Source organism: Leuresthes tenuis, unplaced genomic scaffold (genome assembly GCF_036924035.1).
Source record: "Leuresthes tenuis unplaced genomic scaffold, fLeuTen1.0.hap1 SCAF_15, whole genome shotgun sequence".
Taxonomy (NCBI): Eukaryota; Metazoa; Chordata; class Actinopteri; order Atheriniformes; family Atherinopsidae; genus Leuresthes; species Leuresthes tenuis.
Genome location: NW_027325369.1, coordinates 30795111 through 30816495, shown reverse-complemented (window position 1 = coordinate 30816495; position 21385 = coordinate 30795111). Strand labels below are relative to the sequence as shown.

Below are 21385 nucleotides of genomic sequence, written 5' to 3'. Positions count from 1 at the left end.
TCGAAAGTCTTGAAATTCAGAAACGATGGAGAACGATTTCACCTCATAAAGCAGAAACAGTTCTTTCTCTGTTTGCCACACAAACGCTTGTCAGCCTTCCACAGACACACAGGAAACAGCTTTATTCTTCAGGCAGAAACCTACTTTAAGGTATCACATGAACAATCTGAATCAACACTGAATTCTCAAAGCAGCCGGATTGATTCCAGCAGAATGCATGTTGAAAGCCTGCAGGGACGGGAGGTGGAAGATGTGAAAGTATGAGAAGAGTTCAGCGCCCTCACTGAACAACCAAAGAAAGGACCACTCAGCAGTATTTGAGCTGCTTTATTATTCATTCAGAGCAGATCAAAGAATATTTCTGAATAATGTAGTGTTGCTTTCTTTTTCTGCAGCTGTTGATTGTGTGAAGTTCAAATAAAACCCAGACGAACATGAAATGAAAGATTTATTGAAGCGAGCTGCTTGAACGGGGTGGAACATCCCCGTGTTCAGACCTGAAGGACAACTCGAATGCTGCAGGACAGAAAGAAAGGATTAGAAAGGCACATTTAAACACATTATTGACACATAAATACTCAGATTTTGCTTTTAAAGCTTTGCCCTCAGCAGAGGGCAGCAGTTAAAGCCCAGAGGGGAAGGAAAGCACTGCACAATTTAACATAACAAACAACCTGATCTGAAAATGGAGGCTTACCATTTCCCAGCATGCATGAGATCGAACCCCTCGGAGATCTTCTCGAAGGGCAGGGTGTGCGTCACGAACTCATCCACTTTCAGCTTCTTGTTCATGTACTCGTTCACCAGTTTGGGGACGCTGTCCACGCTCTTGTACCCTGAGAAAAGAGGAGATCGAGTTTCTCGTGAGAGGAAAGTTGTGTTTCTTTGGATGGATTCATCGCAGCGATACAAGTGGCAGCAAAGTCCAAATGAGTCCGGCTCTATTCCACCTCTCTGTATCACTTTATTCAGCACGTTGCATCACATTAAAACACAAAAATACCTACATGTATGAGCCCCCCCAAGGTAAACCTCAATCCCAGACCTTAATTAGCTGGTTAGAGCTACAGCTTAGACAGTTACCGTGAAAGAAGACTTCAAAGCTTTATGATAATCTGACTCACGAAAGCTTGTCCTAATAAACAGCAGCTGCTCAACAGAAGTCGTTTCCTCAGGTTGGAGCATAATCATTTTCAAAAAATGCCGTTAATAGGAACGGTCAAGTGCAGGTCTTGCTTGGAAGGCAAATACAAGTTTGTTTTAACTTCAAAGGGTCTTCAGGAAGGTTGTTCGGGCTCTGGAGTCTGTCTGCACCAGATAATAAGGCGTCAGAGGGTCAATGAACGTCTAAATACGCCCAAACTGGGAAGAATGTCGAGTGGATTCATGAAGCTTCGATTGAAAGTACGTTTGGAGAGAAAAAGGAGGCAACAACACGTCTCCAGCTGTGGAGCACAGGGCTGCTGCAGCCAGTTACAAAGAGAAATGACTCAATTTAACACCAGCAAATCAGGAAGTAAGCATCAGAACATCTGTAAAAACAACCCGAGAGCTTCTACTTTATTTATTCTCCATCCAAGGCTTTGACATGGGCCTCCATAACCTGAATGTAAAGAGGTGAGAACGACCTCAGGAGAGAAGTTCATGGTGAAGAGCTTTCACAGAGCGAGAGAAATTTAGCTGGGAGAACGAGGGAGAAAGTAAAGAGTAGTTCACTGCTCGGTTTAGCTTCCGTTGAACAAACTATGAAACCAGGTTTTCTGTTTTATCTTCCTCTAATTTGTGTTTGAGTGTCTCTTTGTGGTTGTTTTCGCCATGTTTGTTGTCTCTGTGCTTAATTATCATTATTTTCATGGATTTGTGCGTCTCTGTGAAGTCGTGCGTCTTTAGTTCTCAGTTCAGTTCTCTTAATATTTCCTGTGACGTCTCCGGAGTCATTTTGGTTTTCCAAAAGACTGTTTTCCACATTTTTATCTCATTGACTTTGCTTATCTTCTTAATTGTTTCATATCTTCTTGTTCTTATTGGAACATTTCGGTGATTAACATCAGATAAGGGTGTTTAACACATCTTGGGCCTGTGTGCACGATTCTGGTACGATGGATGGATCAGTTATACACTGTAAATGATGATGAATACACTATAAACCAACAACAATACAGGTTTTTTTTAATTCTAATGCCAAAATGACACCATATCCAAAGGTATAATGTTAGCATCACATGTGCTAATCTTTAGCATGTTAGCAGGTTAGCATGTTAGCATGTTAAACAGTGGTATTTGTCAGATTAGAAGTTCCACCTGTTGATGGTACTCAAAGGAAAAGATGCTAGACTTTAATGGCTCATTTTTTAAGTAAAAAAAAAATCTGCTGTTGCTTCTTCAGGAAAAGTTGGGCGTAGAGAACAAGGTTTATTTGAGTTCAAACTCATTTGAAGATCAAACTCTTGAATAAGGAACGTCCTTGAGCCAACATTTTAAAACAAATAACCCAGAACAGTCGGATCAGGTTACCTCCGAAGGCAGTGCCTTTCCAGGTCCGCCCAGTCACCAGCTGGAAGGGCCGGGTGGAGATCTCTTGTCCAGCTGCTGCCACCCCGATAATGACGCTGGTGCCCCATCCTTTATGGCAGGCCTCCAAGGCCGCCCTCTGCCACCAGAAGAAGAGACCAAACATCATCATTTCTGACCACAGTGCTGCTCAGAGAGTAAATTTAGCATCAAAATACCACACGACAAGCCATATTTATGATCCATAAAATGAACTTTTGCATGGTTAATCAACCCGTTTAGATGAATTAGACAGAATAGGCCTCACCATAATCGCCACATTGCCCACACATTCAAAAGAGTAGTCCACCCCTCCGTCTGTCATCTCTACCAGGACCTCCTGGATGGGCTTGCTGTGGTCCTTTGGGTTCAACACGTCCGTGGCCCCGAACTCCCGAGCGGTTTTAAATTTGTCAGGGTTCAGATCAACCCCGATAATCTTGGTCGCCCCTGAAGCTTTACAGCCCATGATCGCTGCCAGGCCCAGCGCCCCGAGACCGAACACGGCGCAGGTCGACCCCGCTTCCACCTGCAGGGTTACATCGAGCAAAGGGCTCAGGGAGGACCAAAGTGTTGCCCCACAGCATGGATGTGATCCCATGAGGTGGGCAAAACACAGAGATAACAAACGGACCTTTGCAGTGTTCACAGCAGCTCCATATCCAGTGGTGATGCCACAGCCCAGCAGACACACCTTGTCCAGAGGGGCTCGATGGTCCACTTTCGCCAGAGAGATCGCAGCCACCACGGTGTACTCGGAAAATGTGCTGCAGCCCATGAAGTGGAAGAGGCTCTTACCTTTGCAGGAGAACCGTGTCGTCCCATCTGGCATCAAGCCTTTGCCCTGAGTGAGCCTGGAGAGCAAGATCAAACTATTCAGAGATGCTACACGAGATGGGATGAGTTTTAATGATGTGTGCAGCTCACACACGGGACGTCTACCTGATCTTTTGACACAAGTTGGTTTTGGGATTCTTGCAGAACTTGCACTCTCCACACTGCGGGACATACAATGGTATGACGGTGTCCCCTAAAATTTACAAGCACAGAATACAGTCTGATCACTTAAATTAAACCACTGAAGCAAAGCCATGAAGCTCTCTTTGGAACATCCTTCCTTCTGCTGTCTCACACAATCAAACACTCAGCCAGGGCTTGTGGCTGGATTGCAGTAATCATACAGATATGGGTCAAGACAAGAGCCTCAATTCAGGTTCACATTTAAGCCCATCATGAGGAAATGTGATATTAGAGACTTTAAATATAGCAGTGCTGCTGGTGGTGTAAGCGTTTCTGAAACCGATCCACTCTTATCCCAACTTTGTGATGCTTTAGAAGGAGACTGGCTGCTCGAAAACACAGATACAGAAATTGTATAAAGCAAGCATGATAATAAATGACCTTTGTTTTTGCAGGTTTCCAAACTGGAGCGGAGGTGCAAGGCTAGTTTTTTGCTAATTATTATGGGTAAAACCAAATAGCTCATTTTAAATCAAACAGAATGTGGGGGGGGGGGGTCATTCTAGGGGTCACCTTGGAAAGGCCGCCAGTCCATCACAGGGCCACAGAGAGACGAAAAACCATCCACACTCACACTCCTAGGGCCCATTTAGAGCAGCCAAATAGGCTGATTTGTTGCAGCCCCAATTCACACCAGGAATCTGAGGTAGTGCCTTCAGGGCAGTGCTGTATGGCACCCCAGTAAAGAAAGGAGATGCACAAGGGTTCTCTTACCCCTGATGCAGTTTCTGGGGTCAACAAACCAAACAGTGTAGGTTGTACTCAGATGGGTTACAGTGTGGCTTCTGTTGTTTGTCTCTATATTCTCTGTACTCCATTTTCTAATAATGCATCTATTTTTACTGGTGAGGCCGAAGACAAATTTCCTCCCCTGGCTGGATAATAAAGTTCTTCTATTCTTATTTAAATCATGACGTCAAGAAATTAGGCTGGAAGGCAAAAGGGAGATACCTGCATCCTCAGAACATGTCCCCAGAGGCAGTATCTCCTTAGGAAGCTCAACTCCTTTGGAGTAAGTAAGATCTTTATCATTTTCCTTCATCATCATCATCTCTATGACCTGCTGGTTCCACTCCACCAGCCTCCAGAACAGCAGCAGACTGCCACCGCCTGCTCCAAACGTATCGGATCACCCCTCAGGACTCTGCCTGCTGTTTATGAACACTGAACATGCAGGCTAGCGAACCGGATCACACAGGACCCTTTTCATCATTTGAGTGGCTTCCATCGGGTCCTGCCTGCAGGATGCAGAGGAGAAACGCTACCTTTGAGCCAGGGCTGTCCAGCTCCTAAACTCTTAACCCCCCCACTCTCATACACACACACATCTCACGCCACTTTCATTTGCACACACGGACTTATCTACCTCAATGCTCGTTTGCACCTTGCCCCGTTGCACCCTTTATTGCACCCTTTATTGCACCCATTATTGCACCCATTATTGCACCCTTTATTGCACCCATTATTGCTTATTACTGCTTATTTTATCTTATTATTCTCATTTTATTTGACGTTGAATGTCTTGATTGTACGTCTGCTCTGCATGGCTCCTTAATCCCTTAATCTCCTTAATGAATAAAGTTTTTTTGAATGGAACTGAACTGATAGTGTACGTGGAGGAAGAGAACCTGGCTGAAACTTGGCGACTCCTTCTCCGACACTCTCCACGATGCCAGCTCCCTCGTGGCCCAGCACGACTGGGAAAACCCCCTCAGGGTCAGATCCGCTCAGCGTGTAGGAGTCAGTGTGACAGATCCCCGTGGCCACAATCTGAAACAAAGGTGTGTGATATGACGACGAATCGCTTTGATCACCTCTACGTGCCTAAATGCATATTTGTGTTCCTAATAAAGTGGTGTTGAGTATATATATACATACATAACGCTATAAAAGACAGTTTCTATCTCATGTAAATGCAGGTCTAAAACGTGTTAATAAAGAACAACCAATAACTACAGCGTCATCTGAAGGTAATGACTGAGGAACAGGCTCCAGCTAATAACTGGACCCACAACCTGTTTGTGGATAATCAGAGTTGGTCTGAAACAGCGGAGGCAGCAGTCGTGGCAACGCTGTGGCAGCATCTTACAGGCTTTTACAGCTGCTCTGTGGCACTCTGGCACCCTCTGGCACCCTTTGGCACCCTCTGACACCCTCTGGCACCCTCTGGCACCCTCTGGCACCCTCTGGCACCCTCTGACACCCTCTGACAGCCTCTGACAGCCTCTGACAGCCTCTGGCACCCTCTGACACCCTTTGGCACCCTCTGACAGCCTCTGGCACCCTCTGACACCCTTTGGCACCCTTTGGCACCCTGTGACACCCTGTGACACCCTCTGGCACCCTCTGACACCCTTTGGCACCCTTTGACAGCCACTGGCACCCTCTGACACCCTCTGACACCCTCTGGCACCCTCTGGCACCCTCTGACACCCTCTGACACCCTTTGGCACCCTCTGACACCCTTTGGCACCCTCTGACACCCTCTGGCACCCTTTGGCACCCTCTGACACCTTCTGACACCCTCTGGCACCTTCTGACACCCTCTGGCACCCTCTGACACCCTTTGGCACCCTCTGACACCCTCTGACACCCTGTGACACCCTCTGGCACCCTCTGGCACCCTCTGACACCCTTTGGCACCCTTTGACAGCCTCTGGCACCCTCTGACACCCTCTGACACCCTCTGGCACCCTCTGACACCCTTTGGCACCCTTTGACAGCCTCTGGCACCCTCTGACACCCTCTGACACCCTCTGACACCCTCTGACACCCTCTGACACCCTCTGACACCCTTTGGCACCCTCTGACACCCTTTGGCACCCTTTGACAGCCTCTGGCACCCTGTGACATCCTCTGGCACCCCGTGACACCCTGTGACACCCTCTGGCACCCTCTGACACCCTGTGGCAGCTGCCTCCCAACTTGTGGCAGCTGAGGCTGCCACCGGAAGTGCCATTGCTCGTTGCCACTGCCACGATTTAAGCTTGCCGTCTCTCACTCATTAATCTCACATATGTTTAAGTAATCAGTCAGTTGAACAGGTAAGTAGTCTAACGTTTTGAACTGAAGACGTGCTCAGTATAAATGTGAGCGTCGGACCCAGATTCATTACCTTGACACGGACCTCCCCAGCTGCCGGAGGTGCCACCTCCACCTCCTCCATAACCAGAGGTTTCCCAGCCTCCCATGCCACTGCAGCTCTGCATCGGATCACCTAGAAAAAAAGGGCTTCAGCTGGTCTGACATCACTCAAAATGACATTGTTTTTAAAAAGTATTATTGCAGACGATGATAAACAGGACCAGAAGGTTATTTTCGCTATTTCTCAACTAAATGACCCAACTTTGACCTTTAAGTCCTCTCGAAACTTGAGAGTCTTCCAGTAAACTAATAAAGCTCCTCTTCTGTCTGAGTGTGAAACACGAAATAAAACCACCAGTGATGTTAGAAAGGCCCACATAAGGAAATAAACCCTCTCCCCGCGCACTTCCTCGCGCGCTATAAACACCCCTTTACTCTAGAAACACGAAAACATCCTGGCAGTGTTTTTTTCCTGGATCGTTGCTTAAATCTATCAAACATAAATAAAAGTCTGTTTTCTCGGAATATGAGTAGGTGACAGGCGGGTGTTCTCACCTTCCCCGCGGATGTCATGTCTGTCCTTTCACAGCTGCCCACGCAAGGTTGGGCTCTTTGGAGCAATTATTATGGGCTGGACCTCCCACTGTGTGCAGTGTTCACTTTGTCCGCAGAAACACTGCGCTGATTACTTTTTGCCACATTGAATCCGCTCCTTATTGTTTTTCCATTTCCGCAATCATCCCGCAGTCATTCATAAAAAAAGTACTTTTAAAAAAATGGAGCCGCAGGAAACTATGAAAGTTTGCTGATATGTTGGAAAATATCAGGCTGACGTTTATGAATGGTCCCAGAACAGAACTTTTTACTGCTTTCATGCTGATAGTTTCTCCCACACATGCACTTCATCCATCTAAACATCCATCTAAACATCCTTCCATCCATCCATCCATCCATCCATCCATCCATCCATCCATCCATCCATCCATCCATCCATCCATCCATCCATCCATCCATCCATTCATCCATCATCAGCCGCTTATCCGGCGGTCGGGTCGCAGCAGCTTGAGCAGAGAAGCCCAGACGTCCCGGTCCCCGGTCACTTCCTCCAGCTCTTCCGGGGGGACCCCGAGGCATTCCCAGGCCAGCCTAGAGACATAGTCTCTCCAACATGTCCTGGGTCTTCCCCGGGTCTCCTCTCAGTGGGACGGGCCCTGAACACCTCACCAGGGAGGCGTCCAGGGAGCATCCTGACCAGATGCCACCTCATCTGGCTCCTCTTGATGCGGAGGAGCAGTGGTTCTACTCCGAGCCCCTCCCGGATGACCAAACTTCTCACCCTATCTCTAAGGGAGGCCCAGACACCCTGCGGAGGAAGCCCATTTCGGCCGCTTGTATCTCGTTCTTTCGGTCACTACCCACAGCTCGTGAACTTTAGTCTTCTTTCACCTAATGTGACTCTTATTGTGATGGGCATCATGGTTTTCTCTCAGTTTGCCTCAGAGCACAGGATGTCCCCAATCCTGGCTTTAACTCACACAATATATTTCTGAATTTTTGGTCAAATTTGGAGGTGTCGACCCTCTTCAACCTGCCATAAACCTGTTTAATACACAGTAGATTAATAGAGAAATTAATCTGTATCCACCACAAGATTCTGCCACTCATGCTTTCAAGAAATTTCTCAATTCGACTTATAATTTTTGGACAGAAACTACTTGTTCAAAGCTCTTTTCTTTGTCTGCCTCCCTGTCGACAGGTGACTCAGCAGGTTCTTCTTTCTCTGAGAAATACTCCATCATGGCTGCCTCGATAAACCCTGCTTAACCTTGGCCCCACTGTGTTATCTCTGATTAAAACTTATCAATCCGGAGAACAAAGTAGGATTCAAAGTCTGAAATCAAAGAAAGGAGCTAACAGGAAGAAGGTGTATGCTTGATGCTTGAGTCCCCTAATTCTTATAGGAAGTTACTCATTTGAAACATGTTGAATTATATAAATGAAAGCTTACAAATATTATTCAAAACAAGAGTTCAGGTTAGTTAACATGCACTTATCAACACAGTAAATTGCAGCTCAAGTTATCCTAAAAGAAAGCCCCAAATCCCAACAGGGGAAACATTAGAGATTTAAGTATGTTGGATTTTCAGAATAAGAGTCTGTGGTAACTTAAAGGAGGTTAAAGGGCGCTCAAGAGTGTGCTGGTTGGTTTCTGAAAGCAGTCAGTTCACATATTGAGTCCACTGAGCGGAACAAACACAAGGGAACATTTCACATTAGCATTTTAATGGAAATCAGTCGGCTTGTTAGCTGAGAAGGAAGCTAGCGGAGAACTGAAGGAAGCTAGCAGAGAACAGAAGGAAGCTAGCAGAGAACAGAAGGGAGCTAGCAGCAAACAGAAGGAAGCTAGCAGAGAACGGAAGGAAGCTAGTGGAGAGCTGAAGGAAGCTAGCAGCAAACAGAAGGAAGCTAGCAGAGAACAGACGGAAGCTAGCAGAGGACAGAAGGAAGCTAGCGGAGAGCTGAAGGAAGCTAGCAGAGAACAGACGGAAGCTAGCAGAGGACAGAAGGAAGCTAGTGGAGAGCTGAAGGAAGCTAGCAGCAAACAGAAGGAAGCTAGCAGAGAACAGACGGAAGCTAGCAGAGGACAGAAGGAAGCTAGCGGAGAGCTGAAGGAAGCTAGCGGAGAACAGAAGGAAGCTAGCAGAGGACAGCTGGGCTAAAGCCATTTTTTTGTCCCATGTTTTTCCAAATAAGCAACTTGTTCTTATTGAGTTGGACAAATAGTGTTGGAATATTTATAAATGGCACCTTAACTTGGTTCTGTTAACCTGACATGTAGCTAAATGTCTTGTTAACAGACCTGCTAAAAATACTCTTTTGCCTAAATAATAATTAGCTGCTGCCATCTTCTTATGAAGACATCTGTGATTCAAGGCCATGTGTGTCTGTTGTTACTGATGCTTTCTGTCCAAAGTGTGCCTTTATGTTCATTTACAGTCTGCGTTTTCACTCGAATGCTCTCTGTTGGTGTCAGAAATCTTTCGCAGACGCCTCACTTTTGGGAGTTTCCTGCAGATCATATAAAGCTTCATATTCTTTGTCATCAAACCTTCTGCCATTTGGCTTAATCTTCTGTGACGAACAGTTATGGATAAATTGGCAGCCGTTTGAAACCTTCACCGATGATGCTTTCCCCCTGCAGTGCAATTATTCATCTCAAATCATTTGATAAGCTTTTTGAAGCTCTTGCCAGACTCCAATCTTTAGGAATTCTTCAGATTTTTGCTTTGATGACGCGACTCACTTCAATAGCAAAGAGAACATCACATATACTGTAAAATATTTACTACAGCCGTCCTTCCAGCTTTTGGAGTCAATAGGAATTGAACCAGTTTACATAAGGTTAAAGACAGATTTCTAGATGGTAGCTGACTTTGAAAGTGTTTTCCATGAGCCGATCTGCTCATCTATGAAACCAGATAGTTGGTTAGACTGCTGGCATGTTTAAAGACGTTTTTTGCTTATGAATTCAGAGAAAACCAGCAGCTTAGTCAACCAGCCGCTGTCCGAGGAAGCTAGCCCTTCATTTAATTTAATTAGAGTTGTTTTACCACTTGGGATAGTGTGAGTTTATCCTCTGTTCTTCTGCACATCTATTGAGTGAAGGATTTACAGTCTAACTGTGATTTTTTTTGTTCCTCCGGTCACACAAGAATGAAACAATATTTACGAACCCTTTAGAGGACAAATTCCACTGCTGATAGGGACATGATATTAAATATGACAGACCCAACCCATCACTTCGATGGTTCAGGTCGTTGGCACCTAATCTGGAACCCATAACTGCCAGTTTGAGTGTTACACGACCGCACAGAACCAGTTTGGTTTGGATGCAGCTGCTTGTTCAAAGTCTCTCATTGAACCGAAGTCCAGATTTCCACCGGTTTCATGTGCTTCCCTTGTGTGTGCTCCTCTTCTAATTAGTCTCCCTCAGTGATGGTTTCTTTGCAGTTAGGCGATCACGCCCTGTTTGACACGGTCTCCTCTGAGCCGCTGATGCTGAAACGAGTCTTCTTCTTCAACTGTGAGAAGCTCTGATCTGAAGCGCCGTTGGTGATTTCAGAGGCTCGTCACTAATGAACTTCTCTGCAGCAGAGGGAACTCTTGGTCTTCCTTTCATCTTAATGCTGGACCGCTGACGGAGACTTTGGTTAGTTTCTCTTTACTGTGGGTGGTTTTTACCCTAACATGTGACTGTATGAAGCCATTATGACGGATGCTCTCAGACACATTAAGCAGGGAAGAACTTCCATCAGTTTGGATGCTCACCATCCCATAAATCGGCCTCTTTAAGCTTTTTTAAAGCCATTATCATGCTAAATAGTAGTTAATTCAATGAACCTTAAAATATTTGATGCTTGTTAGTGACCTTTCTATAGTTTTATCTACATAAAAAAATACTTTTATTGCTTTTATTTAGACCCCATTATTCATTTAATTCTGTCTGGCTTTGTTATCTAATGGAGGCAAAGATCCTGTTTCTACAAGACAACAACACTGTGTACATAATTAAACTTAAATGAGGTCCCTTTTGGTTAAAGCTGCATCTGACTTGCAACGTGCGACTCAGCTTGGAGTAAAATAATGCGTTTTGTTAGCTAAGCTTCTGTTTTTCTCATGAGAGTTTGCATGAAAACAACAGCTCAAGGTAACAAGACAAGTCAGTCAGATTCAGTCCAACAGAAATTAGTCTCAAGGAGAAAGACGCAGATGCTAATTTAAAGGCTGACCTCAGTAACATGAGGCTGTGACGTCTGTGTAAGATTTGGGGAAACACGAACAAAGGAAAGGAGCTGGTATTTGTAGAGCACTGATGAGGGAATAAGCAGCAGGTGTGCAGGTGTGGCAGGAGCACCGAGGAAGCTGTGAGTGGCTCTGATTGGACAAAACAACAGAATTATGAATCAGGACACAGGACAGCGAATGAGACTGGTTGGATTATTATGATCCAAACTGCAGAGGAGGAGGAGGCTCCAGCAGATCATTTTACATCAGGAAGGACTCTGATGGAGTTGTGTTGAGGTCAAACAGCTTACATCAAATTAAACTTTTGTGTAGATTCAACATGGAAAGTCTGTTCCCTCACATCTGCAATGATTCCCGGGTGTCTAGACTTTTCACTCAGCTTCCCACCTCAGTCCTAATTCTGTCGTCATGGCTCTGGTCTGAAGGGCTTCCTGCTCGGTACTTTTTGAGCCAATCCACATGATCCTTTTCCTCTAAAAGAGACCCGTTGTGCCTCTTTGTTTAAACAATGTGACACACTTTTTCACTTTGAGACAGCTTTTGGTCAAAATACCTGCTGGTTTAAGCACAGCGGCTCTTGTCTCGGCCCTGTTTCGACACCTCTTTGTTCACCTTTCGTCTCCAAACCAACCAACAGGAACAGGAAGTAGCACGGAATGAACTAACGCTCAACACAATGCTGTTGTGCTGTAAAAGCAGCAGAAGTCTGTATGACGTGTGTTAATTTACATCAGATTCTGCCATTGTATGGGGCTTAAATTGAAACTTTATTGTTCAATTTTGGAGGTAAAAACAACATATTTGGCTTTATTTCAGTCCTTTTTGTCCTCTCTGCCTTTGAGGTGCCTTAATTGTTTCCACCTGTCCCCAATTACATGTCATAGTCTCTCCATTTATCTTTTTTGAGTGTTTTAATGTGTCTTTGCTCTCTGGTTAAACGCATCAAAGCTTCTGAGTTTGGTTTTCTTTCCTTGGCCCGACTTGCATCATCTTCACCTCGTTTTTCCTTTTATTTGATAGTTTCATACTTTAGGTTTTTGGTTACTGCTTTGGACTTTTTTTTTTAACCCTACCTGGCTGCTTTCGGGTCTTTTCTTGAACTTCAACACAAGCTTTTTCCCCTCCAGTCCAGCCTGATTGTGCAAGACTAAAACTAGTGTGTTTAAAAGCTAAATGAAAAAGGGATAACACTCTGGAGATAAAGCAGCAGTTATTAAATGTACCTATATGGCTTCATATCATTTCATACAGTGTCTGGAGTTCAATGCAATATCCTCCCTTTTATTATCAAATCTCCTCACAAACAGGCCGGAGGTCCACTGAGAGTCCCTCAGAAATTAAAAGCACTTATTGCCATTTTAAGCAAACACAGATAATAATTAGGCTGGCCTGTGTAAGCCTGAGTTTAAACAATTGAGCTGATGCTTTAAACATAGCACAGGCAGGACATTCAGGGACATATATACATTAGCTTTTATATACGTTAGCTTTTTGTATAGCTTGTTATATCTTGATTTGTAAGTCACTTTGGATAAAAGCTAAATACATAAACATAAACATACAAGCCAAGAAAACCAGAAAACAAACACAGAATCCATAAAACCATCTGTTTAAACCATTCATTTTGTTTTTACTTAATAAATCTGACTGGACCTGAAGGATTCTCATTATTTTGTGTTAAAATGCTGTATAAGGTCGTGGTAAATTAATCAGTTACTCTGGTGTCAGTTTGGTTACTGTGGAGAAACACTCATGACGGCCCGGATGCTGCAGAACAACAAAGAGAGAGAAGAATTAAGCAGAACTGCATGCATTAATGATAAATCTGAGTATGGCAGATAAGACAAGTGGAAATATACCATTTGCAGTCCTTCATCAGTTCAATGGCGTCATTGACTTGGTCCAAAGTCATGTTGTGAGTGATGAACTCGTCCAGCTTCACCTTCTTGTCCAGGTAGGCTTTAACCATCTCAGGAACGCCATCTTTACTCTTGAACCCTGAGCCACAAAAAGCAAACTTCAGAGAAAATTAGCTCTAGAAGTCGTTGAACGGTGCTTTCTTTAAGGAAGGAGGCGGTATAGCCAATGCAGTTGTACAATAGCTAAGATTTCCTCGTAGTTTTCTACTGTGACGATACTTCCTTTGCTCTACTGATGACGTTTCCTCTCAACTTTGCGAGTTATTAGGTCAGCAGCGCACAAACATGCTGTTTAAGAGTGGAGAAGGTGGTGGAGAGCCGTGTTACACCCTTTATCCCCCTAGTTTTAGATCATTGGTTCAAATCGTGACCACAGTCTTTTCCACAGGGCTTCACTTTTCAACTGTTGTGGTGATTTATTTTTCTACTTCACACCCACCCACAAATGGTTACTAATGGTTACGGTTAGGAAATACAATTAGCCTGAGACTCAATGTGCCTGGTTAGGTGTAGAAGTCTTTCGTTGCCTCTCCTGTCATGTGACACGACACAAAACAACTACCTACCAAAACTTTGTCCTCCCAGAATTCTTAGGCCTGGATTGAGAAACTATCCAATGTTCCTGCTTCGTCTCCAGGAATTGGTTTATTAATGGGATATCTGTGATGATATCTTTGAGAACGCTGGTCAGGCACATGATTTAATTGTTTGGCGCTCAGACCAGAAACAGCTCACTTAATCTTCGTCTTTACCAGATCAGATATGATCCGGAAAGCTGTTTCCTTTAACCCTAAAGTGCATCAACCCTTCTTTCAGTGCATTTCCATTTTCCTTTTCTTATTGTCAGATTCCCAGTATGAAAAGAAACCCACCTATAGTAACCAGTTGTGTTAGTATTGTTTTTTACCTCCGAACAGGGAACCTTTCCACGTTCGTCCACAGACGAGGTGAACTGGCCGGATCGCAATGTCGTGCAAGTCTGTCCAGCCGACAATCACACTGACACCCCAAGCTTGCATGGAGGACTCCAAGGCGCTACGCTGGACGGGGAGAAATAATAAAGTCATCCTCTTGTTCAGAAAGGACCTTCAACAGCTGCTTTGTTGTCATAGTCGTGTAAAATCTTTGAACTACATTCTCAGTCCACATTGGAACGAATCTTCTCACCATGACTTCCACCTTCCCGACACATTCGATGGAGAAGTCCACGCCCCCGTTGGTCATCTCTGCCAACACTTCATGGATGGGTTTGCTGTGATCTTTGGGGTTCACAAAGTCAGTCGCACCAAACACCTCGGCCTTCTCAGCTTTCTCTGGATTGATGTCAACGGCTATAATCCTTTTGGCTCCGGCAGCTTTGCAGCCCATGACCGCTGCCAGACCCACCGCTCCCAAACCAAACACCGCGCACGTGGAGCCCGGCTCAACCTGAGGTAGAAGAGAATCAGCATCACACCAGACGAAGACCTACTGACACATTTATGAATCTAAAGTTTTCTGAGGTATTCAAACCCTCCTTTTTGGCACCAATGACAGCTCAAGTCTTCTTCAAAATGATCCAGGAAGCTACGCATTCTGAAAACATCCCCAAAGCAAGATGCTGCCCTCAAAATGTTTGACTTTAGGGATCTACCCCCCAGTTACAGAGGGGTTAAATCTTTTGTTTATTCAGATCAGAAGACTTTATTTCATGTGGGCTGAGAGCCTTTCAGGTCCTCTTTGGCAAATTCCCAGCAAGCTGCCATGTGTTTTTCAATGAAAAAAGGCTTCCGTCCGACCATTGTACCATAAAGACCTGATAAAGGGAGAGTCACACCACTGGTTATCCTTCTGTGAGGTACTCTCATCTCTATTGGTGGGTCCAAATCTCTTCCTTCTCAGAATGATGGAGGCTGTTGTGTCACTGGACCCTTTAAACGTGGCAGAAATCTACTTCTATCATTCTCCACGTCTCACAGGTCTGTGGGCATTTCTCTCAACCTCATGATTACGATTAAGTTTCTCGTGTTTTTTGGTGTTTTTTTAAGTTTGTGCTACAACACACAAAAATAACTACACAAAGTAACAAAACTCATGTATTGATTGTTATATTGGAGCACCACACTAAAAAAAACCTGTAATTTTTGCATCCAGTTGCTGTTTCCTTATGTTTTCAATTGCTGTTTACGCATCACAAACTAGTTAAAGTTAGATCTTCAAAAGGATATGATCTGATAACATATTGCATGAAAACATCCTTTTCCTGGATTACTGGCTGACTCCATCTCCTGAGCTAAACACAAACAATGTGGCACAAACAATGTCGGTGCCTCCTGGATACATCTCTATGCTGATGATACCATAATTTACTCATCTGGCTCTTCAATCCATTTTGCTGCATCCACCCTCCAACTTAGCCTCACCTCTACCGAGAAGTCCTTTCACGACCTTCACCTGCGTCTCAACTCGAAGAAGTTTAAATGTATGTTATTCAGTCGGAAAGACAGTGTCACCTGCCCCCCCCCCCCCCCCCCCCCTATCAGTTTTTCATTTGTTTTCTTTTGATTTTGTCTTTATTTTTGTCCGCTGGGGCCTCATTGTAAATGAGAAGCTGTTCTCAATTGATTTTACCTGGTAAAATAAAGGTAAAATAAATAAAAAAATACTTTTATTACCTATATAAGTAATTACTTATTTAATTATAATATATAATTACTTATATATTACTTAAATAATTACTTTTATATTACTTTTAATTACCTTTATACAATAAAAGTCGTCTTGGATGGCACAAGAAAATGTAGATTTCATTCGTTAGCATGAATACACAGTTATTTTTGTTACATTACGTTTTGTTGTGAGACTGGGTTGAATTCCACTATAAACTATAGACTAAACTCTCTGCCAGTGTCTGTTGTATTCTTTGCCTTCAGCCTCACATACACACCTTAGCGGTATTCACTGCTGCTCCATAGCCAGTGCAGATCCCACAACCGAGGAGGCAGACTTTATCCAGAGGAGCAGCAGGGTCGATCTTAGCCACAGCCATCTGGTTAATCACAGTGTACTCAGAGAAAGTACTGGTTCCCATAAACTGCAGTATCCTCTTCCCCTTACAGGTGAACCTGGATTCTACTGCTGCCATCACTTCCTGACGAATCCTGGTCCTGGTTTGAGGTCAGAAAGTAACTTTATGCAAATATTAAGTGTTGCTCTTGCTCTGTTTGAGGATCAATTTGTCAAATGAGCGTATTTAAGTGCATGAACACAGCCAATTAAATTAAATCAGAGGGCTCACCATGCTACCTCACACTGGTTGGTCCTCGGACTCTTACAGAAGCGACATTCTCGACACTGAGAGAGGAAAAGAGGAATCACCTTGTCACCTGGAAGACCACAAAAACACATCTTTACTCATCTGGAACCCAATGTTTTATATTTCAGACAGTTTAAAAATCAGATCAGCAAGATTTAACATGTAGATTGAAACAAAAACAAGTTAAAATAGATTTTTCTGAACATAACCTGTTTAGTTTTTTGTCTCATCTCTTACCGTCTCGGGTAAACTACAGCCTGCCACGTCATTTTCTAATTAAAGGGATGGAATACATTATTTGTAATGTCTTCCAGCTCTCCTGCACCAGATTTAAACATCATCAATCTTATTTCTCTCTGTTCTCTGTGGCGATTCCTAACAAGTACATGTGTCGTTCCTTTTTTGGCCACTGGCATGTTTTTGGCGCTGTTGTGCAGCCTTTTTCAGGCCCATTTATCAAATGCTGCAAATGTAATAACATAAACACATTTTTGTCCTCTTATGGCCACTGTAGTTAGAATCCTATGCAGTCATCATAACATAACGTTCACACTGCTCTCACCTCAGTATTGTGTGTCAACAAAAGCCTCCTCACCTAAAGCAAAAGCTTTTTTTAAAAAAAAAAAAAGCTTTTATTAAAAGATACATTGCAAAATGTTTGAATGCATTGTGTTGTTGAATAAGCTGATTAAGAGTAAATTAGACTCATTACTTGCAAAAAAAGTTAATCAATATGTAGGCGTATTGATTTATTGATTAACAATGTGAAAAAAGTTTCACTCGTTAAAACAAACAATTTAAAACCATGGTTTTATGGCATTAAAATGTTCTTAATTCTTGTTCATTCTTGGAAGTTTTTTTGATGCCAAATATAATTGTGTGAATTCACAAATGTTGGAATAAAATAGGCTTTTATTTAACAATATTAATGTCATAATTCTTATTTTGTGATTTCAGCTATTTCCTATCATTTTAACATGATAGTAGCCGAACATAAATAGCCGACACTGGATGGGCTAACATTCAGCTGAGATAGATCTGCTGTATACAGTAGGCCTGTTTACTGTAATTTACATGGAAAAATCTCCAGCCCTCTCACAGAAACATGCAGAGCGAGCCACGGTTGCGTTTCTTGAGCTCAGAGGTAATCATTGATCAAACACTGATGTTGATATGCACACACCTTTAGGTGTGTCTCTGTTACACAAAATACCTCAATTTGACTCCCGTTTTGTACTTTTCTCTTTGTTTTTCCACAGCAGAGACTATTCCCCCTCAGTGCAGGTGATTAGCTGAGGTTTGTGATGACTCGCAGGGAATCTGTCAGAGCTGGAGTTGGCAGCCATTAAACGGCGGAGGCTTTTGACCGTTGCTTGGTAGACGCACGTCTGGCACCTTTTAAAGTAGCAGAACAAATGTGTGCAATGTGGGGAAATAAGCACCATGTGCAAACGCACGCCAACAGATCTGCAGACTGTAAATACAGACTCGCAATCATGATCACTTCTAACTGTGATTGTGGGAGTAAATTTATATCGTATCCGCACCATATATCGTCTGTTAAAACTGAGCTTAGAGTAAACAACAGAAGATGTTTGTGCAAGACACAGACACGAAGGAACCAAGTCGAGGGTATTTTTGGCCACATGCACAGAAATGGTATAAACAGACTCCCAATGTGCTGGCGTGGGGAATCCTCCCATGCTGTTGTTTGACAAGAAGCTGCAAAAACAGTTCCAACTGCTCTAGTTTTACTAGAAGTTAAACGTTACCACAGAGAAAAGGACGCACAGCCAACACTTCTGCCTCACAAATAATAATTCTCCTGATTCTCGTCATGTCACCTGGATGCTTCCAGACAGAAAACATGTTAAAGTTTATAATAAACAGCCTGATCTAACCCTGAACCCTGATCCCAACCTGCCACATCACACAAACCCGCCTCCGAATTCATGTAGACACGTTTCTGTTTTAGAAAATTAAACGTCCTTATTGATCACTGAGAGTCTGAACTCAGAATATCCTGAAAAACAGGCGCATTTTGCCTGGTGAACACTGTAAAACTGACCCGGTTGAAACTCCGTGACCCCTGGCCCGACGCTCTCCACGATGCCAGCAGCCTCATGGCCGAGGACCGTTGGGAAGCCATCTTTGTGCATACTCTCCAAAAGGTGGTACAGGTCTGAGTGGCACACCGCAGTCGCCACAATCTGCCACAAAGACAACAACCGAATAATGAAAATACAGGAAATACACTTTGCAAACACTCTCCAGACTGAACCAAACCAGAGCTTTATTTTCACAGCGAGACACCTGCACCACTGAGTCTTTGAAGTCTCTCACCTTGATGCGGACCTCATTGGCTTGCGGCGGAGCTACTTCAATCTCTTCAATCACCACCGGCTTGTTGGGCTCCCAGGCGACCGCTGCCTTGCACTTGATGACCTAAAGGTCAGTGACAGAAATGTAATCACCCAGCATTTGATCTGCCAGGTATTTCTGAGCGTTGCCACTATTTCTGTGGAAATAAAGTGATACGAGTGTCTAAAAAAAGTGCTTTTAACTCTTTATGTAATGGTACAATTAGGCATTAAAGGGGCATTTATAATCTATAAGAGATTTGTTTCCATCAACCTGCAACACAGGGAAGGGATTTCAAGTTCCTGTTTGCTGTAAAAGACAGAAAAGACACATAATGTCTGCCTTTAACGTTTACTGAAAAAAGAGAGAATCTGGCAGTTTTGTTTTTTCTCTTTGGCTCCCCTACAGTTGTGGGGTGTAACACCACGGTCATAAAAACAAATGAACCCTGCACATGTACAGCCACACATACATTTATTGTTATGTTGAAAAGGTCGTGACACCTTTAGCAAAGTGGTGTGATGCAGGGCTGAACACCAAAGCCCCCCCAGTGCCCAGGAATGTGCATAACAAAAGTCAATGTTCTTAAAACAAGTCTGGGGCACATAGTTCGGAGGATTACAAAAGAACCAGTGCAAGATGCTGCAGTTATTTGTGTTCTAGTTCAAGGTAAGAACTAATCTAAAGCCTCCTTTTGATGGCGGATATCAGCTCATATGCAACAAAATTATACATATAAATGAGTGACTTTCACAATCTCCTTAAATTCCATTTGAAAACAACCGGCTGTGTTGATGCTTTTAATAGAACTGCTCCTCGGAAAAACCAATATCACATGAAGCAACAGTTTAAAGTCCACACATTATCAGGCAAACATGAGTGTGATTGATACAGGATTTATTGCCAGAAAGCCGTCCCCGCCTTCATAAATAACCTTTTCCTTCATAGTCTCAGCTGGAAACATTAAACTGACAGGATACTTTCAAACTGTGTTCCAAGACAAAAAAAACCCCAGAAAAGCAGCTCATAATGTTTAGCTGTTGCATTACAGCCACACAGACAAACAGATAACGTGACAAACTGCGCTCACCTTCCCAGCTGTGGACATTTTTGCTGCAGAAACGATGGCTGGCAGTCTGGTGAGAAGTTAAGAGAAGACAGCGGCTGCAGGGTGGAAGAATGGGGAGGAGAAAGGATCCTGACATTTTATCAGACATTTAACTGGTCCAGGACTTTAACCTTCAACACATGCAGCAAAACAAGGAGCAGCCACAGCTGAACTCAAATACCTTTTTACACCCATTTACAGCTTTATTTAGACATCCTGAAATGACCCAAAGCGACTTTTATGGTTGCCTCGTGCACAGGTGTCCATCGAGAAAACTATTTACTGAATTTAATCACGGTTAAATGAGAAATAGTACGTAGACACAACGCAAACTTCATCCTCATGCAACAACTACACGCACGAACAGGTCGTGCATACGATGGATTTTTACGCATTCATTTTTTTCGTATTTTAAGTTTTCTTTCAGGTACGAACAGAATTTACGAGTGATCCAGACCTGTCCAGGAGTCACGTAAAGTAGTTATTTTACGCTGTTATTCGAGTCAAGCTTGCTTGACTAATAGTATATTTAATTACTTTGAAGATATAATGATTATGCTGACATCTGTTGGACTTAAATTATGCACTAATTGAAGGTTAATTTGACTCTGTATATAACCAGGTAAATGGGAGGTGTAACCAGCGGCGGACTTGCTGCTTTTGGATGCCTTAGCGCAGTGTTTTATCAATTCCGGTCCTCATGACCCACCGCCCTGCATGTTTTCCATGTTTCCCTCCTCTACTACACCTGATTCAAATGAATGGCTCCTGATCAGGCCGCTGCAGAGCCTGATGACGAGCTCAAGCACTGCCTCAGCGCGTCAGGCTCTTGGAAGAGAGCGTGTGTTCCGAGATATTCTCGGAGACCGACGAATGGACTGTGCTGCTGCGAATATGCAGCTTGCTAGAGCCGCAACTCCAGAGAGAACCACACCGATCAAACCCAATTCCACCACAGTCCAGGTCCTCACCACCCTTGGATTTTTGGTCAGGGAACCTTTCAGAGGGCGATTGGAGACAGATCGGGTGTGTCCCAGTCCTCTGTGAGTCGTGCGCTGCCCTTGGTCATCAAAGCTCTCATCAATTTATCACCCATGGTACATGAACAAATACAAATTAAGAGGAACTTTCATGCCATGGCTGGACTGCCAAATATAACCAGAGCAATAGACTGCACAAGCAGGCTGGTTTGCTAAGTGTAAAACCAGTAATATGTGTGCAGTGTTTTACTGTGAGCATCTC

The 21385-nt window shown here is 43.8% G+C and overlaps 2 protein-coding genes across 3 annotated transcripts; both read right to left on the bottom strand.

Moving 5' to 3' along the window:
• Positions 1 to 311: 311 nt before the first annotated feature.
• Positions 312 to 7289, bottom strand: LOC140269941 (alcohol dehydrogenase class-3 chain L). The gene is made up of 9 exons (XM_072364966.1): positions 7210 to 7289; positions 6686 to 6787; positions 5199 to 5340; positions 3493 to 3580; positions 3185 to 3404; positions 2819 to 3079; positions 2515 to 2650; positions 698 to 836; positions 312 to 516 (listed from the first exon to the last, which is right to left on the bottom strand). The coding sequence occupies exons 1-9, from the start codon at positions 7225 to 7227 to the stop codon at positions 492 to 494; spliced, it is 1131 nt and encodes a 376-aa protein (XP_072221067.1). The 5' UTR covers positions 7228 to 7289; the 3' UTR covers positions 312 to 491.
• LOC140269939 (alcohol dehydrogenase 1-like) lies at positions 6769 to 20243 on the bottom strand. 2 transcript variants are annotated; one of them, XM_072364964.1, is made up of 9 exons: positions 20126 to 20243; positions 19018 to 19119; positions 18743 to 18884; positions 16657 to 16744; positions 16306 to 16525; positions 14547 to 14807; positions 14287 to 14419; positions 13320 to 13458; positions 6769 to 6787 (listed from the first exon to the last, which is right to left on the bottom strand). In XM_072364964.1, the coding sequence occupies exons 1-9, from the start codon at positions 20141 to 20143 to the stop codon at positions 6784 to 6786; spliced, it is 1107 nt and encodes a 368-aa protein (XP_072221065.1). In that variant the 5' UTR covers positions 20144 to 20243; the 3' UTR covers positions 6769 to 6783. The 2 variants fall into 2 exon arrangements, with proteins under 2 accessions (XP_072221065.1, XP_072221064.1); XM_072364963.1 differs by lacking the exon at positions 6769 to 6787 and adding an exon at positions 13070 to 13227.
• Between the last annotated feature and the right edge of the window lie 1142 nt (positions 20244 to 21385).